Below are 20,390 nucleotides of genomic sequence, written 5' to 3' on the forward strand. Positions count from 1 at the left end.
ACAGGAACTCAAACAGGGCAGGAACCAGAAGGCAGGGGCTGAGGCAGAGGTCACGGAGGGATGCTGCTTACTAGCTTGCTCCTCATGGATTGCTTAGCCTAATTTCTTATAGATCCCAGGACCACCAGCCCAGGGACAGCCTCACCCACAGTGGGCTGGGCTCTTCCCCACCAATCACTATGTAGCAGAATCTTATGGAGGCAAGTTCTCAATTGAGGTTCCTTCTTATCAGATGACTCTAGTATGCATATTCAACGAACATCACTTAGGCTGGGAGATCTCAAAAATAGACTGTCAACATAACCCAACCGTTCTACAGATGGATGGAGAGAAAGGAAGGGAGGGTGGGAGGGAGAAAAGAAGGAGGAAAGAGAAAAGAAGGAAGGGAAAGAAGGAAGGAAAGGTGCTGACGTAAGCAGCTTTTGAAACGAGGAATCAGTTAAATGAGCATCCACCCACAGCTTGCTACCAACATTTTGGTTTCGGGTTTCATTATTATAGTTCTCATTCTCTCTCTCTCTCTCTCTCCCTCTCCCCCCCCTCTTTCTATCTGTGTGTGTATGTGTGTGTACATTGCATATATGAGTACATGCTCACATGTATGATAGAAATAGAATTCAAGCCAGTCAGGGATACAAGGTAAGATCCCGTCTCAAAAAAAAAATGCTTTTTTCCAAACAACAAAATAATCTTGAATGATAAACCAAAGTATAAACATCTTAAGGCTGTAAATAATATAAGTAATCAAACAAGCTAACAGGTGGGAAACAAGAGACAGCTCTCTAGTGTAGAATTCAAAAGCATGGGGGTAGATATTCTACCCCCAAATAAAGGAAACATAACCTGGCGATCCTAGGGTGTGGGCTGCACGCAGCCACTTTCTTCCCCCCGAAGGCTGCAGCTTGGAAAGGGAAACAGAGCGAGTCCATAGTGGGAAACTTGACACCAGCCAGGTGTTCATGGTTCAACATCAACTATCATAAATCACACTGACAGTGTGGACCCTTGATGCAAGGTGGTGAAAATGATACTTCTGTGATGGCCCTCCCTCAAACCTGTAACCCCAGTCTAATCAGGAGAGGAACACTAGACACATTCGGACACATTCTAACAAAGGGTCATTCTGCTGTATACCTGACTAGCACTCCTCAAAAGGAATACATTTATCAAAAACAAAGGGGAGTGTGGGAGATGGCCACAGCTGAGCGGAGCCCAAGAAGACCTGACAGTATCCTGGATGGAATCCTGAGACAGAAAAGGGCATTAAGGAAAACTCTGGGAGCTGAACGAACCGTGGATTTTGGACGGCACTGTGATGCAAAGCACCAGTGTTGGCTAAGCTTGGTTTGCAACTTGACCACATCTGGAATCAACTGAAATGCAAGCAGTTAGACATTCCCGAGGGATCATCTTGATCTCATAGTTTGCAGTGGGCAGACCTACACTAAATTAGGATCATTTGAGCTTAAAAGACCCACCCTATCTGAGCCACACCTTCTGTGGAGACCCACGTAAAGGGACATGGAAGAAGGAAGCTTTTGGGTTTTGCCTTCTCACCTTCACGCCCACTGGTAAGTTCACGGATCCAGCAGCTGAAGGAGTCCTTTGCTGTACTAGAACCTACTTCTTGACCAGCTGAGCTATCCCGCTTCATGAACCGAACAACGACTGGATTCTCAGCCCTTCGGTAGGCAAAGTCTGTTGTTGGACTAAGCAGACCATAGGGAGTAAACCATCCTAATAAGTCCCCCTTTAATAGAAATAGATCCATTGTATTGGCTCTGCCCCTCCAGAGAACGCTAAGTAACACTGTACGGGACTGGTGTAGGACGTCCTAATTACAGGGAACTGGAGGAAAGGGTTGGGGGGACTCGGCTGCTCAATACTTACATAAACCTAAAATTTCTACAGAAATTCAATTAGTAAAAGCAGTGAACCACATAATCTGAATGTTTTAAGTCTGAATGGTTAAAAAACAAAAACAAAAACAAACAAACCAAACTAGTGCTAGCAAGACAGGTTGAAAAAAGGTTCCTAGGTCCCTTATGGTGGAAGGAGAGAATCAACTCCAGCAAGTTTTCTACACACACACACACACACACACACACACACACACACACACACACACACACACACATTTAAATTTTTAATTAACTTTAAAAATTAAATTAAGGGGTTGGGGATTTAGCTCAGTGGTAGAGCGCTTGCTTAGGAAGCACAAGGCCCTGGGTTCGGTCCCCAGCTCCGAAAAAAAGAACCAAAAAAAAAAAAATTAAATTAAAATATTGGGTTCAATTCACTCATTTTTAGCGTGCTTCCCACATGTCAGTCAGGCATTGAGATAAGCATTGAAACATTAGCAGGGGTCATCACCAGGGGTAAAATAGCAATTTCCCTCAGTCTCCTTCATATTACTTACATGTCTAGATGTGTTCCTAAGCTATGTGTTTCAGAGTCAGAAGAAAAACTGTAAAATGAAAATCAGCATGAAACCCTAGGCGCTCATGGTTTGGGTACATGTTCCTCTTCGCTCCTCACCCTTGCTTTATTCACAGGTGGAGAACCTTGCCGGCTTTCACAGAGTCAGCCCCTCACAGGGAAAGACTCCCATGGGCAGGAAGTGGGCTGCAAAGGCGATCTCATCTTTGGATCTGGTGGCATAGGCCTGTGATCCCAGTTACTGGGGAAGTTGAGGCAAGAGGATAGGAAGTAGAAGGCCAGCCTTCATGATGCAGTGATGCCCTGTCTCAAAATAAAAATATAAAAGGGGCTGGGGATGTAGTCAGTGGTAGGACAGTTACTTACCATGCTTTGGCCTGGGTTCAATCCCCAGCAATGTGATGATGATGATGATGGTGGTGGCGGTGATGATGATGATGATGATATAGAAATCTTATGTGATGTGCTAAGTGTTTACACACATACATGCCCATTTGAATACACACACACACACACACACACACACACACACACACACACACACACTGAGTTTCCCTAGTAAATTCTTCCCCAACCCAGCTTCATTAAGATATAATCAACAAATATCTTTACTAAATTCTTCTAAGTAAAATGCCCACATCTTCCACATGCTGAAACATACCAGCGGATTATAATTATGTCCCACTGAGGTCGCTGTGGGCGAGTTGATTCCTAAGCCATGTCCTGTTGTAATTTTCCTTCACATAAATTATTTGAAAGGCCTGTCCCCCGGTACTTGAGAAATCAAGCGCTTATTTCTTTACGTAAAAAGAAATAGATGGTCAGCATCTATTCAGACGAATCAAAAGACACAAAGACAACCTCTTCCCTTTCTCTCACTGGATGTTTAGATCCACTCTACAGGTACACACCCACGCTTTCCAGATAAAGTATAGGGTCCAGCAAGCATGAAGTCAGAAGGACAGACTACATTTGGGTTTGTGTACTTGATGTTGTGAAAGATCCTGCAAAATCCTGATACCAAAACTCGATGAAGACATCGAGGAAAGGAATTAGCAGGCCTACTTTTCGCTCTTCAGCTGAGCAAGTGGAACTTCTAATGGGGAGAACCCAAAGGAGCCTTAGCAAGCCTTCTTGTAGACACCAGACGGGGAAAGAGATTTCAAGCCACTCTGTAGTGCCTCGCCTCTTTCTGGTCTCCATCCTGTTGGTAGGTTTTTCCATTAAGTAGACAATCCGTTTGCTAATCAGAGTTCTTTGGGAGGAATGTAACTCAGGGTCAGAAGGCTTGTGCGGTATGTACGCAAGATCCTGTGTAGACTCTCTTATAAACATCACCTGTCAATAAAAAAGCTAAGGGCCAATGAGCTGAGGCAGGAAATAGGAGGTGGGACACTGGCAGGAAGAGGGAGGATTCTGGGAAATAAAGATTAGAAAAGAGACACAGGCAGAGCCGAGAAAGGTGAGACAGGGGACGGACCTAAAAGACAAGCCACAGGGAGACTGACAAAAACCAGCAAGCAGATGAACTCAGGGGAACGCTGAGGAGACTCAAAGGAAAAAGCGGGCTGGGATTAATGAGAGGTAGCTAACCAAGTGGTAGCCATAGAATAGTTTAAATGGTTAAATAAGTTAAGAGCTAGTCAGAGAATGAGCCAAAGCTTATGGCCTAAGTGTTTATGAATAATAAGTAGTCTCTAATTATTATCTGGAACTAAGAGGCTGAGGGGAGGGGGAAACGTAATTTGTATAATTAGTATTTTTTAACCGTCTTGGCTGGATATGATACTTGGCACTCAAAAACACAAATCCTCTTTCTCTGAAGACATCATGTTTTATCGAATCAGGATGCCTTGGGGTCCCTGTAGTAGGAAAATTCAGTGTCAAAAAGGAGGATGAGGGTGTTTGCCCACAGTTACCCTCAGCTAGGGAGTGAGCAATAAATACCATGCAAGCCTCATGTGGTCCATCACACGGAAAAGATGCCAGTCACCTGCCATAAACACTGCGCCCAAATGTACCTAGTCTTCCTCGTGTATCCAATGAGCAAGATGGATCTAGAAAAAGCTAGATACTCGGATACACAAATAGAATTATGATACAAGCTACCATTCACAAAACTCTCTGGAGCCCAGGTGAGTTACAGAGAATGAGAAGATTTAAACTTGGAAAGCCAAAGGAGGGGAGGTGATGGGACGGGATGGGATGGGGACACAATGTTTATCTAGAAGGCACACTTATAAATACATAGTATTTCATACTAAAAGTAACACATGATAACTTTAAATCTTGCATTTTAAAAAGTAAGCACAGCTTTCATAAAGGTGTGTGTTGTCAGTTAAATTCACACCTGCTGGAAAACAAAAATGCCCTTAGGTTCCAGACATCTGTACAAGGAAGTCAGAGCAAGGAAAAAAAATAGATTAAGGGACAAGAAGGCATGTACAGCACTGGAAACTCAATAGGGTCATGGTGTCCTGCAAATACCACTACAGCAGAGAGGCCGCCTGGCCAGGACCTCCTGGTTCATGGCCCGTGAGAGCCTCTGATGGTTTCTCAAACTCCCTGACCTTGTCCCTTTGCAAGGTTACCATTTTGTTTATTTGGAAAATGCCATCTTAAGGGTCACATTTTTTTTTCTAATGACTGAAAGATAAATGCGGCTTCTTTCTGATTTCTCTGGAACGCTCCCGCCTCACTGGGGGGGAAATAGTCCTCTAGTCAGTGTGGCTAACAGTTGCAAATGCTTTCTGTTGATGTATGTCTCTAGAACTCGGAAGTTTGCTTCCATCAACCTTTTATTTGGAGGCAAGATGAATGACCCAGCGCTGTTGAAAACAATTCCACCAACCACATACCAATAAAAGTGTTCCTAGAGGGGATGTTGTGGGAAAGTATTTGAACTACTAAAGCAGAACTTGCATTTCTAAGAATAATGGATAAATGTCTGCCTGTAACTGGCATTATACCCAAGAAAATATTTGAGGGTTTGTTGTTGTTGTTGTTTATTTGTTTTGGTCTGTGGGTGAAAGGATCAACATAGGTTAAAAATGTTAATTTTAATTCATTAATCTAACTAATTCTATGGGCTTGAATACTGGCTAGTGGTCCAGGCTTCTTTTGGGTGAAGAAGTCCCCAGAGTATCTGCACAAACCATTTAAGTGTAAATGGCTATCCTGGCTGGGCATGACCACAGAAATGCCCAACTTCTCTGGTTGTACTAAGTTAATCTGTGTTTTACTTCAACAACCCTCGGCTGATTTTTACCCATCATTCAACGCTCTCGCCCCTGTCTCTGCCCTTTCCCCATCCCCCAGGCTCTTCCACTAATCACCACACCTCCAGGTCTTTTGGTCTCTATTCCCCTTACCTACTTTATTAGCCAGGGCACACTGTGAGGACAGTGTTTGTGTGCTGTATTTCTGCTTCCGGCTTTTCACTTGCTGTTGACTGTGACCATTTGCTTAGGTCTCCACTATAATCCAAATGGCCATGTCTCCCCCACATCCACCCACTGAAACAAGAGTCAGCAATACGGTACTATTAAAAGGTGGGACCTCTGGATGGAGATCCTGATAGAATCTTTATAAAAAAGAGAGGCCCCAGGGTACTGACTTGTCCGGTCTACCCTGTAAGGACACAGAAAGTGTCCACTTTAAAACACCAAGTAGACCCTCACCAGACATTAAATCTGCCAGTGTCTTGGTCTCCAACATCCTAGTCTGTAAAACTATGGAAAATAAACATTTGCTGCTCATAAATTACCCTGCTTGTGGCATTCCATTAGAGCAGCGCAGACAGCCTAAGACAATTAGGAACTGTGGTTCAGCCTGCCTCCCAGGGGCTCAGGACTCACGCACTTCACCCGCAGTCTGCTCACGGCTTCTCCCTTATGACTCAAAAGAGGAATGGGGTCCTGTCCCTCCTTTTAGCAACACTGGTGAGTGGGTATCTTTCTGTCAGTGTGGAGATATCAGACCAAGAGAATTATCAGTGTTTCATTATGTATGTTATACTTCAAGATTTTGACATCTGTGCATTTATATGGTTTCAAAATCCTAGCTATAGTAATATTTCCCTGCCTCCCTTGCTAATTCTTTACTTTTTGTATCATGGGTTCCTCCCCCCCTTGAACGCTTTATTTATTTATTTTGTCTCAGACATTTAAACTGTGCCGTCTAATGCAGTGGCCACTAACTACATGTGGCTATTTAGATTTAAGTTAAAATAAAATAAATCAAGCTGGCAGTGGTGGTGCCTAGAACTTGGGGGGTAGAGACCGGAGGATGAGGAGTCCCAGGTAAGCCTCAACTATATAGCGGGACCAGTCTGGTCTATAGGAGGTCCTACCTCAAAAGAAATGAAACTGAAGATTTCTGTAGGCGGGGGGCGTGGCTCAGTTGGTAGAGGGCTTGCCTAACCCGGTGAAGCACTGGGTTTGGTCCCCAGCACTGTAAATTGAGTGTGGTGACACGCATCTCTAATCCTAACACTCCAGAGACGGGCAGGAGGAAGAAGATTTCAAGGTTTAGCAGAAAGGTTTTAATAGCCCAAGGTTGGAGAGAAGAACTACGAAACAGCGATGTACCACAAACTACAGCAGTTATGGCCGCCTGCAGATCAAGCCGATCAAACCCCACCCTGCATGGAGGAGGTGCTCACAGGGCTCCACCCCCCGGCTGAGGAGCTATTGGCCGTTGATGGCTCGGAGGGAGAGATAGTCCTTTTCCTTCCGTTGTCCACAGTGGTCCCTGGGAGGTTGACCATGCTCTACATGGTTCATCGTGTGATGCTGGGGTGCATGTCTGATATGTATTGGCCCCCGATATGCTCAGTCCAGTTTTATATCCGGTTTCCATGTGGTTCCCATCACTCACTGATCCGTGATGCTCTGCCTCGTGTATGCAATCCGTAACTTCGGGGAGAACATTTCTCAGCATTTGCGCTAGTTCAGAAGGAGGCATAGCCTCTAACGCTGCGAGTATGCCTTTCTTAATTTTAGTATTTTCTCGTGGGCCCCGTGTGTAATGTGCTGTACCCTGTGTCCATTTTGTCCACAATCCAGTTTTGACAGCCATTTTCTTACTGCCTATTTGAGCTTAGATCTCCGTTTCCTCATCCATCCACTTGGGATGACATTAATAATGCCAGTCTCATAAAAGCACGTGAAGATTAAACAGTGGATTTCTGGAAATGGATTAAAACAATATGTCGAATGTATTAAACATCATATAAAAACCTGATAATTAAAACTTTAATGATATTAAATAATAATAGTAATCTGAGCTCTCCATCTTTCCTACCGTATAGAAAATACGTAACGAACAAAACTAGCTTCATTTTTTAAAACTTAGAATTGATTAGAAGATACTATTTTAGGCATATATAAATACGTGCATGAAACAAATCTATAGCGAGGTTAGCAGAGCCCATCTCCTCATACAAGCTTAAGTCATACAAGAACAGAATAGGGGATTTTGTAAATGCCACCTCAAAGATTCTACAAAGCAAAGTTTCAACTGAGATATGAGAGTAGGAAAACTGTTTGGGAAGCTATAGAGGTGTAAAATATTCATGACCTAGGTGACGATAAAAAGGTGGGGCCAACTTCTCCCCGTCCCTGCAAAGTTCTCATGGAATTCAATGGACTCCAAAAGGACAGATGGCCTCTAAAGGACCTTAAAGGAGCCCTCACAAGTCTCCCCCCTTGAAAAGCAAGAATGGGCCAGCAAGACAAGCAAAGACAGATCTGCAGATTTTCACGAGGCGAGGAGGCTGGGGGCGGGGCGGGGCGGGGCGGGACAGGGCGGGGCGGGGCAGGACAGGGCAGGGTGTATTTGGGTTATTTGAACTTCGTTCTGAAAACAGTTTAGACATTGGAACTAAGCAGACCTCTGAACTCCTCCTGGGGGAGTGAGACCATCCTCCAGGGGAAGCCCACAGCTCTCCTCAGGCTCCGGGTCATTCTTAAGGAGCCGGGTTCTCGCACCTTACAGGTTCCGTGCTTCTACACCCTCTCTGCCCTGCTTATCAAGGCTTAGAACAGCTGGGGACTTTTGGTTGACACCACTGGGGAGACCACTACTGGCATCTATTTGAGTAGAAGGGAAGAAGGCTGCTGGATTTCTGGAATACACATGACAACCCCAACGGGGAAGTTTTCCAGCTCAAACTGTCAGTAATTTCTGAGGTTAAGAAATCCTGGTTTGGGCCTATCTTCTTCCTCAGTTTCCCCAAAACACTATTCCCACTATTGCCTGTGATAGAAGAAGACATCACTGACTGGAGATACTGGCGGTATGGGGGAAGTGAGGGGGATTTACATAGCAGCCATTCAAAGGGTTTCCTCATTCCTAAGCACCCTGCACCCCGTCAGCAGAGTGTACACACCCCCTAGTCCTCCATTTGATTTAGTTCCAAGCCTTCTTACAGTTTCTCCCTTTATACAGGACAAAAATCAAAAGACCTTTCTCCTTGCTGGTAGTTACTGTCTGATCATTTGGTTGTTTCAGCCCTCAACAACGCCCCACGTGCAACAGAAGTGTTTTTCCAACAGGAGGGGTGCCAGGGTGGGGTAGAGGCTCACACCTTTAATCCCAGCATTCAGGCAGGGACCACCGTGAGTTCGAGGCCAGCCTGGTCTACATAGTGAGACACTGTCTCTAATAACGATGATGATGATGGTGGTAATAATATTAATAGGAATAATGATGATGTTATTTCCCCAACAATGACAGCTCATTTCCTAAGAGAGATTCTAGAGCTAGCTATTAAGATGATATTTTTAACTAATTTCATTAAGTATAGTACTTAAGCAGTTTTTAATCATTTTAAGTATAGGAAAAGATAAGATACGTTTTAATCTCACCGTCATCTGAGGATCTTAACGTACTGACGCGGCCGTCATAGATCTAATTTTTGTCATGTTATAAGCCATTACACCCTACAGAAGTCTTATAATTTCTGCAACATTTGTTCATATTTATTTCCCTTGTGTTTCCGAGCTCATTGCTTGCTTTTCTGGTTTGTCGGTGCTGCACAATTGGCTAGATGATTATAACAGACGGCTGTTGGGAGCTGGAGTCTTTCAGTCCCACTGTCTAACCTCACTGTTCAACTCCTCTATGGGAGACGGGACAGACTGAGCTCAGGGACAGGACAGCCTTAGCATCCAAACAGCAAGTCTTTCTGAAGACCAATGACTTTGATAGAGTAATTTATGAAACATATAAATTAATACTCAAGTTAAAAAACAATAAAATAAAATAAAATAAAAAAAAGAAACATATAAATTCTCATCTCAGGGAGCAGAGAGATGGCTCAGTGGGTAAGAGTGCTTACTGCACAAGCATGGGGTTATGAGTTCAAATCCCAGCAATGATAGGAAAAAAAGAAAGAACGTGAAGTGAAGTCTGGCATGGCCATGCACATCTGTGACACCAGCAGTACGACAAGGAAGAGGAGAACGAGTGGATTACTGGAGCTTCCTGCCTCCAGCCCATCTCCATGTTCAGTGAGAGACTCTCAACCTCAAAGGATTTAGATTGAAATTGACGCAGGACACACAACATCTTCCTTCTGCCTCTGCAGGTACATCCATGTGGTGTGCACACCGCACGCCTGTAACGTGCTCATCCAGGATGTTCCTGCTAACACTGTTGGCATTCTAGTATTAGTCTGTTAATGGGAAAATACGGCGTTAAATCATACATACTCTCTAGTAGATTTATGATTACTTGAACTATACTGCACGTTATAACTCAAGCGTGGGAAGCATGATGGGAGGCCTAAATAGCCAGAGAAAATATTTGACTGCAACTCGAGAGATGGCTCAGCAGTTAAGAGTTCCAGCTGCTCTTACAGAGGATCCAAGTTCAGTTCTCAGCGCCCACGTCAGATGGCTCCCAACTGCCTAGGACTCAGTTCCATGGGATCTAGCCCACTCTTCTGGCCTCTGTGAGTACTTACACTTACATACATATACGACAGACAGACAGACAGACACACACACACACACACACAACACTTTAGAAATATATGCAACTATTTTGTTACTTAATTTTTTTGTTCTTTTTTTCTGGTGGTTTTATTTGCCAGACCCTTGTTCTAACACTGAGCTCCATCCCCAGGCCCGTAATTCAACCTTTTACCTTGTTGAGGAAGGGCCTCTCTTGTTTCTACCATGCTCTGTATTAACTGCCAGCTATCCCTGAGGTTCCGGGCGATTCTCCTATCTCTGCCCCCTGTCTCACTGTAGGAGGGCTGGAGTTACAGATGTGAACAGCTGCATCAGGCTTTTTTTTTTTTTTAATATGAGTCGCTAGGATCAAATCCAGTTGATCGCCAGCCTTACATGGCAAGTGGGCCACTGAGCCATCTCCCCAGCCTCCTAACTGAATTTTAATAAACTTAGAATCATGCTTCTATCAAAATCTTTTTTTCTGATGACTTTTTGGTGTACATGTTTCTTCATTATTATAAATTCATCTTTCCTCCTTCCATTTCTCCCACTGTTCTATCCTTGTATTTTTCCTCCTTTCTTTCCAGTAGTTTTGATTTATAATTTATACACATGAGATACACTGATTGTGGTGGTGGTGGTGGTGGTGGTGCTTACCCCAGTGCTGACGTCAGACAAAGGGCCTCCCCCTTATTGCCAGGACTTGCCAAGGCACTTGTGTAACACACCAGTGTAAGTGCACTGATTTTTCACATAGATACACCTGTGCGGCCACCACCCAGATCAGCCTAGAAAAAGCTTCTACCCACCTAGAATCTTCCCTAACAATCAGTGCCCCTCCTCAAAGCCAATCCTCATTCTGACTTCTGTCCTAATAGATTCTAAAACTTCAAACTCTCATGTGACTCTCCTCAACAGAGTGTTTTGAGATTTATTTACACTTGTGTGTAGACTTAGCACTTTGTGCTACGTAGTATCCCATCGTTTGAATCCACTGCTCAGCATCCGTTCTCTTACTTCCAGATGATGAGCTCTGGACCTGTGGTGGCTTGAATGAAAGTGACTTCCGTAGGATCGTGTGTTTGAATGCTTCGTCACCAGGCAGTGGCACTATTTGAAAGGATTAGAAGAGTTAGGAGGTGTGGCTCTGCTGGAGGAAGTCTGTCAATGGGGCTGGGCTTTGAGTTTTCTAAGCCCACATCATGGAGTCCAGGCATGTGTGCACATGCGCTTGCTCTCTCTCTCTCTCTCTCTCTCTCTCTCTCTCTCTCTCTCTTTCTCTCTCTCTCTCTTTCCCTCTCCCTCCATCCCTCCCTTCCCAGCCCCTTCTGCCTACAGATCAGGATGTAGCTCTCAGCTACTGTTCCAGCCCCTGCCTGCATGACTCCATGTTTCCTGCCATGTCGGTTATGGTCCAAACCTCTGGAACTGTAAGCAATCCCCCGGTTAAATGATTTCTCTTGTAAGAGTTGCCTTGGTCATGGTGTCTCTTCACAGCAGTAGACCAGTGACTAAGACAGGATGATCCTGCTATGGGGCTAAATACTCATTTTTCATGGGTAAATTTCCAGGAGTGGAATTACTGGCTATTGGGAAGGACTGCATTAAATTCCAAATAATTTCCCAAAGTCACTGTGCCGAAGCAGGGCCTAAGAGCATCATCTGCCTCATGTCTTCATTAATGTCATTATTATAAACACTACAAAATTAACTCAGAGATAATTCATTACATGCGATTTACACAACATGGAGGAACATTTGACCTTTCAGCTTTATTTGTCTATTGTTGTTTGTGGTATTGGGAGGAGGGTGTGCATGCAGTGTGTGTGTGTGTGTGTGTGTGTGTGTGTGTGTGTGAGAGAGAGAGAGAGAGAGAGAGAGAGAGAGAGAGAGAGAGAGAGAGACCCACAGGATATCTTTCAGGAGCTGGTTCTTTCCTTCAACCACCATCAGTTCTGGGCATGAAACTCAGGTCGTCAGGCTTGGGCAGCAAGCACTTTTACCCACTGAGTCCTCTCATCAGCCCAGTCTTTAACTTTATACATGAATTAATCAGCTGAGTCTCCCTCCTTACCATTTGGAGTGTGGTGTGTGTGTGTGTGTGCGCACGCGCGTGTATTTTCATTGTTTTATCCTAAAGGAACCAGAAGGAGAATTAAAAACATAAACGCTCCATGCCTTTAGGGTCATCAGGCAGAAACCCTCAGGTCACACTAACTACAACCTCTGTACTCTTGACAGCGTCTCCATTGTGCACAGGCGATTTTCTGGAAGTAAAAACAAGGCTGAGAGATGGGACCTTAGCCTTATTGTCAAGTTTTACTTCTTAACAAAAGGTCAGTGTGTGCTGAACAATGACAGAGGAGTCAGGGGCAGGTGGATCTCTGTAACTTGGCCAGCCTGGTCTACATAGCAACTTCTCAGCTAGCCAAGGCTATGTAGTGAGACCTTCCCTCAATAAAGAAAGAGATAATTAGTTGTCAAGTCAAATGTTTAATATTGTTTTACTTAACTTATTATTTACTTTACGCTAGGAGTACACTGTCGCTGTCTTCAGACACAGCAGAAAAGGGCATCAGATCCCTTTACAGATGGTTGTGAGGCACAATGTGGTTGCTGGGAATTGAACTCAGGACCTCTAGGAAGAGCAGTTTGTGCTCTTAACTGCTGGGCCACCTCCCCAAGGCCCCTTAGATTAAGTTTTATAACAAGCTCTTAACAAAATGAATGCTACAGGGTGGTGGTGGCACATGCCATTAAGTCCAATACTCCAGGAAGCAGAGGCAGCTGGATCTCTGAGTTCAAGATCAGCCTGGTCTACAGAGCGAGTTCCAGGACAGCCAGGGCGACCCAGAGAACTGTCAAGTCATTTTTCCCAATTATGGTACTTTCATCTAATTGGTCCATAAATAGACAAGACAAAGTGTTCATGAAGACTGCCAATGGAGGGGTGGGGAAATGAAACACTAAGATTTTAGAGATTGGATACACTGGGGTATTTAAGGTGATTGCCAAACTCCCAGTGGTCTCGTGACTCCCCACTCACCTGTAACAAGGAAACAGCAATGGAGGCTTCTGTCTCTACCAAAGGCCATCATGAGACTTGCAGAAGCTACACCACTACCAGTCTGGTTCTTTTATGGATCAGTAATGTGTGACTTAAAGGGACAGTAATGAGATTTTACTTAAATGTATAGAGTTCCAGTAGCCTGGAATCCAGTATTTCCAGCGTGTCCTGGTGGACACTGCTTTGATTTGGCTGGTGTGGTTTGCTAGGTATGACAAGGTGGGAAGGCTACACGGGTGCTCACTCACAATACACATAAATCCCTACCTGTGTTCAGCCCCATCAGCCATGGCTGGGGTGGGGCCCTGGAAGCCACTTCCTACCTTTTTGGTTTGCTTTCCTCTCCTCCATAATCCCTGACCTTTCCTATCCACTCTTTTCTCTTGGGCTCCTGTCCTTGGTGGGTGTCATCTACCTCTAAGGCTGTGTTGTTCTGTGTTCTGAGTGGTAAGTACACAGCATACACTAAGCACGGTCACTTTAGCTTTAAAAAAACGTTAGTGCGGCGCATAGTGGCTGCCCACGCCTTTGATCCCAGCACTCGAAAGGCAAAGGCTGGGGGACCTCTGTGAGTTCAAGGCCAGCCTAGTCTACAGAGCAAGTTCCTGGACAGATAGTATATACAAAGAAACCCTGTCTCTCGGGAAAACAAAACCAAAACAAACACCAACGACAAACGAAGAACAGAGAAAGAACTATCATTGAAGACTTAAGAGGAAATGAGGCAGAACTGCCACCTTGCTCCTAGGGTTAATTTTAAATCAACAGATCATGGAGCCAGGTGAGGTTCACGCCGCCTTTAGTCCCAGCACCGGGGAGACAGAGACAAAAGCAGGTAGATCTCTGTGAGCGGGAGGCCAGCCTCCTGTACGTAGTGAGTCCAAGGCCTGCCAGGGTCGCAATAAAATAAGACTATTTCCTAATGTTCACCTCGATATTTGCGTATAGAAATGTTATATCTCTAGCAAAAGAAATACATGGAAATTTAACAGTTGTTGACAATGGGTGACATACTCTGATTTCTGGTTTCAATTACAAAAATTATCACTGTTTTCAATCTTTATTTTTTTATTAAATTATTTTATTTATTTACTCAAATGTTGCCTCCCTTCCCAGTCCCCCCTCCCAGAGTAAAGACCCCATACCTCCTCCCCTTTGCCTCTGAGAAGATGCTCCCCCACTCACCCACCCCCACCTCAAACCCCGGCATCCTCCATTCCTGGAGCATCAAGTTACCACTTTTATTGTCAGAAAAAAAAATAACATTAAAACTCACATTTTACCACTCGAGATTCAGGAGAGCAGTAACCCACCCGTCAGCAAGACCACCAGCATCAAACGTTAAACAAAAAAGGCAGAGCAGCCAAATGCACACCACAAAGCCGTGCCTCAGAGCCTAGGAATTTGTTTATCAAGACAGCTGCTCTGGACTGTCGAGATGGCGCAAAGGTGCTTGTGACCAGGGCTCAGGATGTAAGTTCAGTCACTGGAACCCATCCACATGGTGGACAGAAAAAAAACCCTTTCACCCCAGCTATATACTATTGCTGTCTCTCTCGGTCTCTCTGTCTCTCCCTGTACACACACACACACACACACACACACACACACAGAGTACTGGGAATCGAACCAAGGTCTACACGCTATACCAGTGAGCCACATCTCCATCCCAAAGATGACTCTTATACCTGCTTTTACACATGGCTCCAAAATACTCAATTATCTAATGTTCCAGAAACACCAAAGCCACAGATCCAACCAACAGAATAGCAAAAGGTCTCAGCTTCACCAAGAAGGTTATAAATGGCAAAACATCAAGTGCAAAGCAGACTGGAGTCTGGCTCAGAGAGAGATCTTAGACGAGCATGCATGAGGCCGTGGGCTCAGTCCCCAGCTTCATATAAGCGAATTAATCAGACGTGGCAGTCACAAGGCAACCCAGACTATCCCAGTCAGAAATGGCTTTAAACAGCAGACGGTCACCAAACAACACTGAATTTAGAAGAATTTAAGTGGTCGTTCCAAGACCAGTAATTGAAGAAATGGGGGAGGGTTGTTCTCAATTCCTGTTTTAAAAGAATTGATCAAAGATATTTACAAGTTAGAGGGTTTAAAAGAATCTTTGCTGTCTAGAGAAACAGAAAGAAGTTTTATCCTTTCATCTAGGTCTACCACTTTGGAGAACTATCTAAGGTCTGGAGAACTACCTAGAAGGAAATGGCTGAAGGGTTTGGTTGTCGTTTTTTGTTTTGTTTGAGACAGGTTTCTCTATGTAGCCCTGGCTGTCCTGGAACTCAGGCTGGCCTTGAGCTCACACGAGAGCCGCCTGCCCCTGCCTCTCGAGTGCTAGGATCAAAGGTGTGCACCACCACCAAGGGCAGCTGCTAAAAGTTAAATGTAAGCAACCATTAGGAGGGTATGAGGGCGGGTGCTAGGGAGCCAGGCAGTGACGTTTGAGCTTCAGTCCATCTTCCAAGCCCCAAGGCGGCCCTGGGTAGGCAGCTGGATCTCTCAGCTATCAGGGTGAAGTCAGCAGGTTTCCTATCTATCTGCTGCACCCCCTTCACACTTTCCTCTTTGGTTCTTAACTTAAAAAGAGTTAGAGACAGAGACCCACACAAGGGAGGGTGGCGCTAGAAGGACCAGGAAGAGGAGACTGTGTCCGTGCAACAGAGATTACAAGCCGCCAGCCCATTGTTCTTGTTTTCAGCATCGTTATCAATCAACAAAGGCACAAAAAGAAAACGTCTACATCTGAAGCCTGACTACCTAAAAACAGACCTGAATATTTCCTGTTCTTTCAGTAAAGCGGAGGATGCCCTCCGTTCCTTATCTACACCGTGCCTTATTCACTGATATGGGACCACTTTCTGTCCCTGCGCGGGAGTTCACGGAGCCGATGGAAGAGGCTGCTTCCTGGGATGCTAGAAGCTTCTCCTCACCTTACCCTTTGCCAAAATAACAACAGAGACAGTGTTTTGGTTTGTTCTGTTTTAATGTAAGCTTCTACACAACTTCCCACGGCTAAACAGGAAAAACCATCACACCTGAAGTTAATGGCCCTTTAACGTCTGGGCTTCCATTCGTCTGTTTTGTTTTGTTTTTTAAACCTATCTGACTATTCTTTCTTGACTCAAGAAGTAATACATGACCTTTGCACAATTTAACCAATTGAAGATAAATGTAATAAAAATCACGAACCCCTACACGTCTCTCTGTCCTTAAAAGGACACTGTTGAGAGTGTGGGGCACTTATGAGGCTTACACAAACCTATATGGTGGGTGGCACTTTTTTATTTTGGCCTTTCGTTTTGAAATAGAAATGGGCCATTATATGTACTATTGTGTATTTTGCCTCTTTCGGCCTAAAAACATGCCATGGACACTTTGTAAGCCAAGATAGACAGATGTCAGACAGACACACAGATCTCCTGCGTTCTTTATGTAAACTAAGATGGATATCCCATGATCCAATTGACCATCACCCGCTTTTCCCACCTCATGGACATCTGGGATAAACTTATATAAACATATATTCCTGGTCTTTAATTTCTATAACATGTTCCTAGAAGTGGGACTTCCATGTCAAATGAGACATCTTCAAATGTTGAAATTTTTATACTTAAGATTAATTCCAGACCCTCATTATTGCAAAAATCTCGGTATGAACCTGGCACAGTATTGTGCATATTTTATTTTTTTAAAGCACAAACACTATATCAAAAAATGTCCCTGTCATTTTATGCTTCTATTGTTACAAATAGATAAATGTTTAAGTTATGGCTGTGATGGCCAGCATTAAATCACTGTGCAAATGCTTATGACTTGGTTTATGAAAGCAGTAATTCATTGTGGAAACTCCAGCCCCATGCTGTGCGGTAGCAACAGTCACAGCTCTCACATCCTGTGACTCCCTCCCACCGAGCGACTACACAGAGATCAAGGACCTATGTATTTCCTAATTCTTAACAGTGAACCACAGACAACAAACCGACGGCCATTTTGGATTCCTAATACTCAAAATTTGTAACAGTGAATCATTTTGCTGGTTTACACTAGAGACCACATTCCATTAAAAATAAAAACCTATAACCAATAGGTTGCTCTCATCACACAAATCTTTCGAGAACATACTTTTAAACCACTCTTCAATAGAATCGTTGGTTATATCCCACTTCACATCTCCCCCACTTCAGATCCAAGAGCACAATTACAAACTTAAAGGGGAGGGGTGACTTTAAAGAAATCATTAGCCAGCGACGCTCCTCACAATGTAACCTCAGACTCCCCCATATCTTCTGAAGACCGGAGCACTATCAGAGATTGTTAAGACACAGCAAGTTTGATACAGAAATATGTGACATGCAATTAATCTCCATTCATAGCCGGCTCTGCCTGTCAGCAAACAAAGGTTCTGCTTTAGAAGGAGATCTGAAGACTTCAATTAAAAACAGTCGGCTAACAAGAAAATAATCTGAGCTAAGGGAAGGTGGCAGGTGCAAAAATGAGTTGTTTACCAAAGTGTCAGTTTTGAACAATAAGGAACTGCATGTCAAAAACATCGAAGGAGGGGAGGGATCGTGTCGCACGCGAGTCTCCAAAAATAAGAGGGGTTTTCTATCGACGCTGTGCACCAAACTGAGGTATCATTTAATAAGCTTGTAAAATGGGTTTCTTCTCATAAAATGACTGACACCAACAGAGAGACGCCGGCTTTAAATACAACTTGTGGCTGCAGTTCCTTCCCTAAAACCAAAGAAAACCACGACCTTCCTTTATGTATCTACTACCAAACCAGCGCTGGTTAAATCTCTTTAGCTGTCTGGTGACTTCTTCTATCTTCCAAATAACTTGTTATTTCTACAGTTCCTTGGTTTACACACTGAGTGGACTTTAGGTAATTTAGAGAATGTAGCTCAGTGGTAGGACATCTAACTAAGCACAAGGGAGGACAGTGGTGGGTAAAGGTGCTTACCACCAAGCCTGAAGACCTGAGTTCGATGCCCATCACTGGAGGATGGAAGGTGAGCCCCAATTCTCAACAGCTGCCATCTGAACTCCACAAACCCGCTGTGGCCATGCACACCCACACCCACACACTCCAAAAGTAAGTAAACAAAACGCTTTTCTAAGAATACATTTTTTGAAACATTGCCTCAAAAGAAACACCTAGCTTCCAGCTCTTACAGAGAAGCAATCCAGAATAGAAACAGTGCCACAGACAGAATCCAAATGCACTGGCCAAATCCTTGATTAGAAGGCATTTATACCAAGATAACAAGGTAATGGAGATATAAAACCAATTAAATGGAGAGAAACTGGAAAGAATACAGCTTGCCAAAATCATGACCTGCCCAAGGCAGGCCATCTGTTAACTATGTGTCAGATATGTCGCCTGGATGCCAAAAGGCTTAATTCTGAGCAGTTTCCTCTTGAGACCCCTATGCAACTGCAGATTCCAGACCTCTGTCCTTCCAGGAAGGTCAGTCATAGGAGTAAAATGAATTTTCACCTTGTGAGCCAAGCACAAGATACTGTCCATCAGGAAAGTTCTTTGGAGTATCAGGAATGTATGCTAAGTGTTGCAAAGTGTGACTTTAACTCTAAAGGACTGTTTTGAAGGTGAAGCTATCACAACAAGACACTTCAGGAAGGTTAGGAACATCATACTCTGAGGCTTCCCTAGGATAGATGACAGCCGCTCCCCCCCACCACCACCAGTCTTCAGACTAGTAAAGGACTCCTTGGCTTACCACACTTACAAGAAGTCCCCTAACCACCAGGTTTGGCCCAAAGACCCATATATCTCCACAGATCCCTACTGTGTGCCTAGGAGACACCTACCCAGAAAAGCGTGGGTCTTCCGCGAGGTGAGGAGTCAGGACTGGGGAGAGTGAGAACTAACCTGCTACAGACCTCAGGGATTTCCCAGGAGACAGGTTCAAGACCAAGCAAGGTGTCAGGGGAGGCCATGAACTGGCCTGCAAGACCCCAGAAACCTAGAAGTGATATAGATGCCTAGAAGGGACGGAAAATGTGTAACTCAAGGGAGTAGTGGGGACCCTGAGGTGGGACAATGGCAAAGAGGCTGGCTTTGGGGACAAGAGGAGGATTGAGGACTCTGGGAGCCTGGAACTTAGATTATAGGGCTGTAGGGCTGATGCCTTGGTGTCTCCTTTCTTGCCTTCAGCCCAGCACTGAAAGGCCCTCCCAGAGGGGAGGGTCAGGACAGAGGTCTGGCACTGAGCCAGGAGTTACCTTCCAGGAGCCAACAGATCTCCTCCGGGAGGGCGATGGCCTGCATTTGGCACGGCGAGAGGGTGGCCACAGCAGAAGGAGGGACAAGGGACACGAGGCCTGTTTTGACGGCGGCGGGCAGAAGGAGGCGAGCTGCACCCCGGGCACCTGTACCTCGGCTGCGCCTGGGGGCCCAGCGTAGGGCGGAGCCGCCGGCCGCGCGCTCAGGAAGCGGCGCGCGCAGCGGGCGGCGGGAGCCGGACCGGGTCGCAGGTGCACTGATGGCACCGAGGTGGCATGCAAGGTCAAAGGCGTGGCCCTTTGAGCCCCGCACCAAAAGATTGCTAGACTCCAAAGAGCTTTGGTGGCTAAATCTTGGCGGAACATCTAAGCCCTGAGCAATTTGACCTTGGGGCGGTAGGTTTAAAAGGCCATGGTTGTTCCTAAACTGGGGGGCAGAGGCAGAATTCAAGAAAGGACTTGGTCCTATCCAGCTCACCGTCAGGGAAAGCCATGCTGGTTAAAAATTAAAATCTGGAGTCCCAGCGACAATACAGATTCTCAACATTTGAGAGACTCAGCATCAGATGCAATACACAGAGAGAGACACGGAGGGAATGTCCTTCCCTCTGGAGGTGAAAGGCTGTGAGAAGGTGGGAAACAGCTCTTTCTCGGAGCACAGGAAG

The 20,390-nt window shown here is 44.9% G+C and overlaps 1 protein-coding gene across 1 annotated transcript in view; it reads right to left on the reverse strand.

The window, feature by feature from the left end:
- Window positions 1–19,862, reverse strand: part of Skap1 (src kinase associated phosphoprotein 1) — a 296,586-nt gene extending 276,724 nt beyond the window's left edge. The window contains exon 1 of the mRNA XM_032912818.1: window positions 19,726–19,862. Coding sequence (XP_032768709.1) covers window positions 19,726–19,771 — 46 coding nt within the window. The 5' untranslated portion in view covers window positions 19,772–19,862. The remainder of the gene's footprint in view (window positions 1–19,725) is intronic.
- Window positions 19,863–20,390: the final 528 nt, after the last annotated feature.

Source organism: Rattus rattus, chromosome 9 (genome assembly GCF_011064425.1).
Source record: "Rattus rattus isolate New Zealand chromosome 9, Rrattus_CSIRO_v1, whole genome shotgun sequence".
NCBI lineage: Eukaryota > Metazoa > Chordata > Mammalia > Rodentia > Muridae > Rattus > Rattus rattus.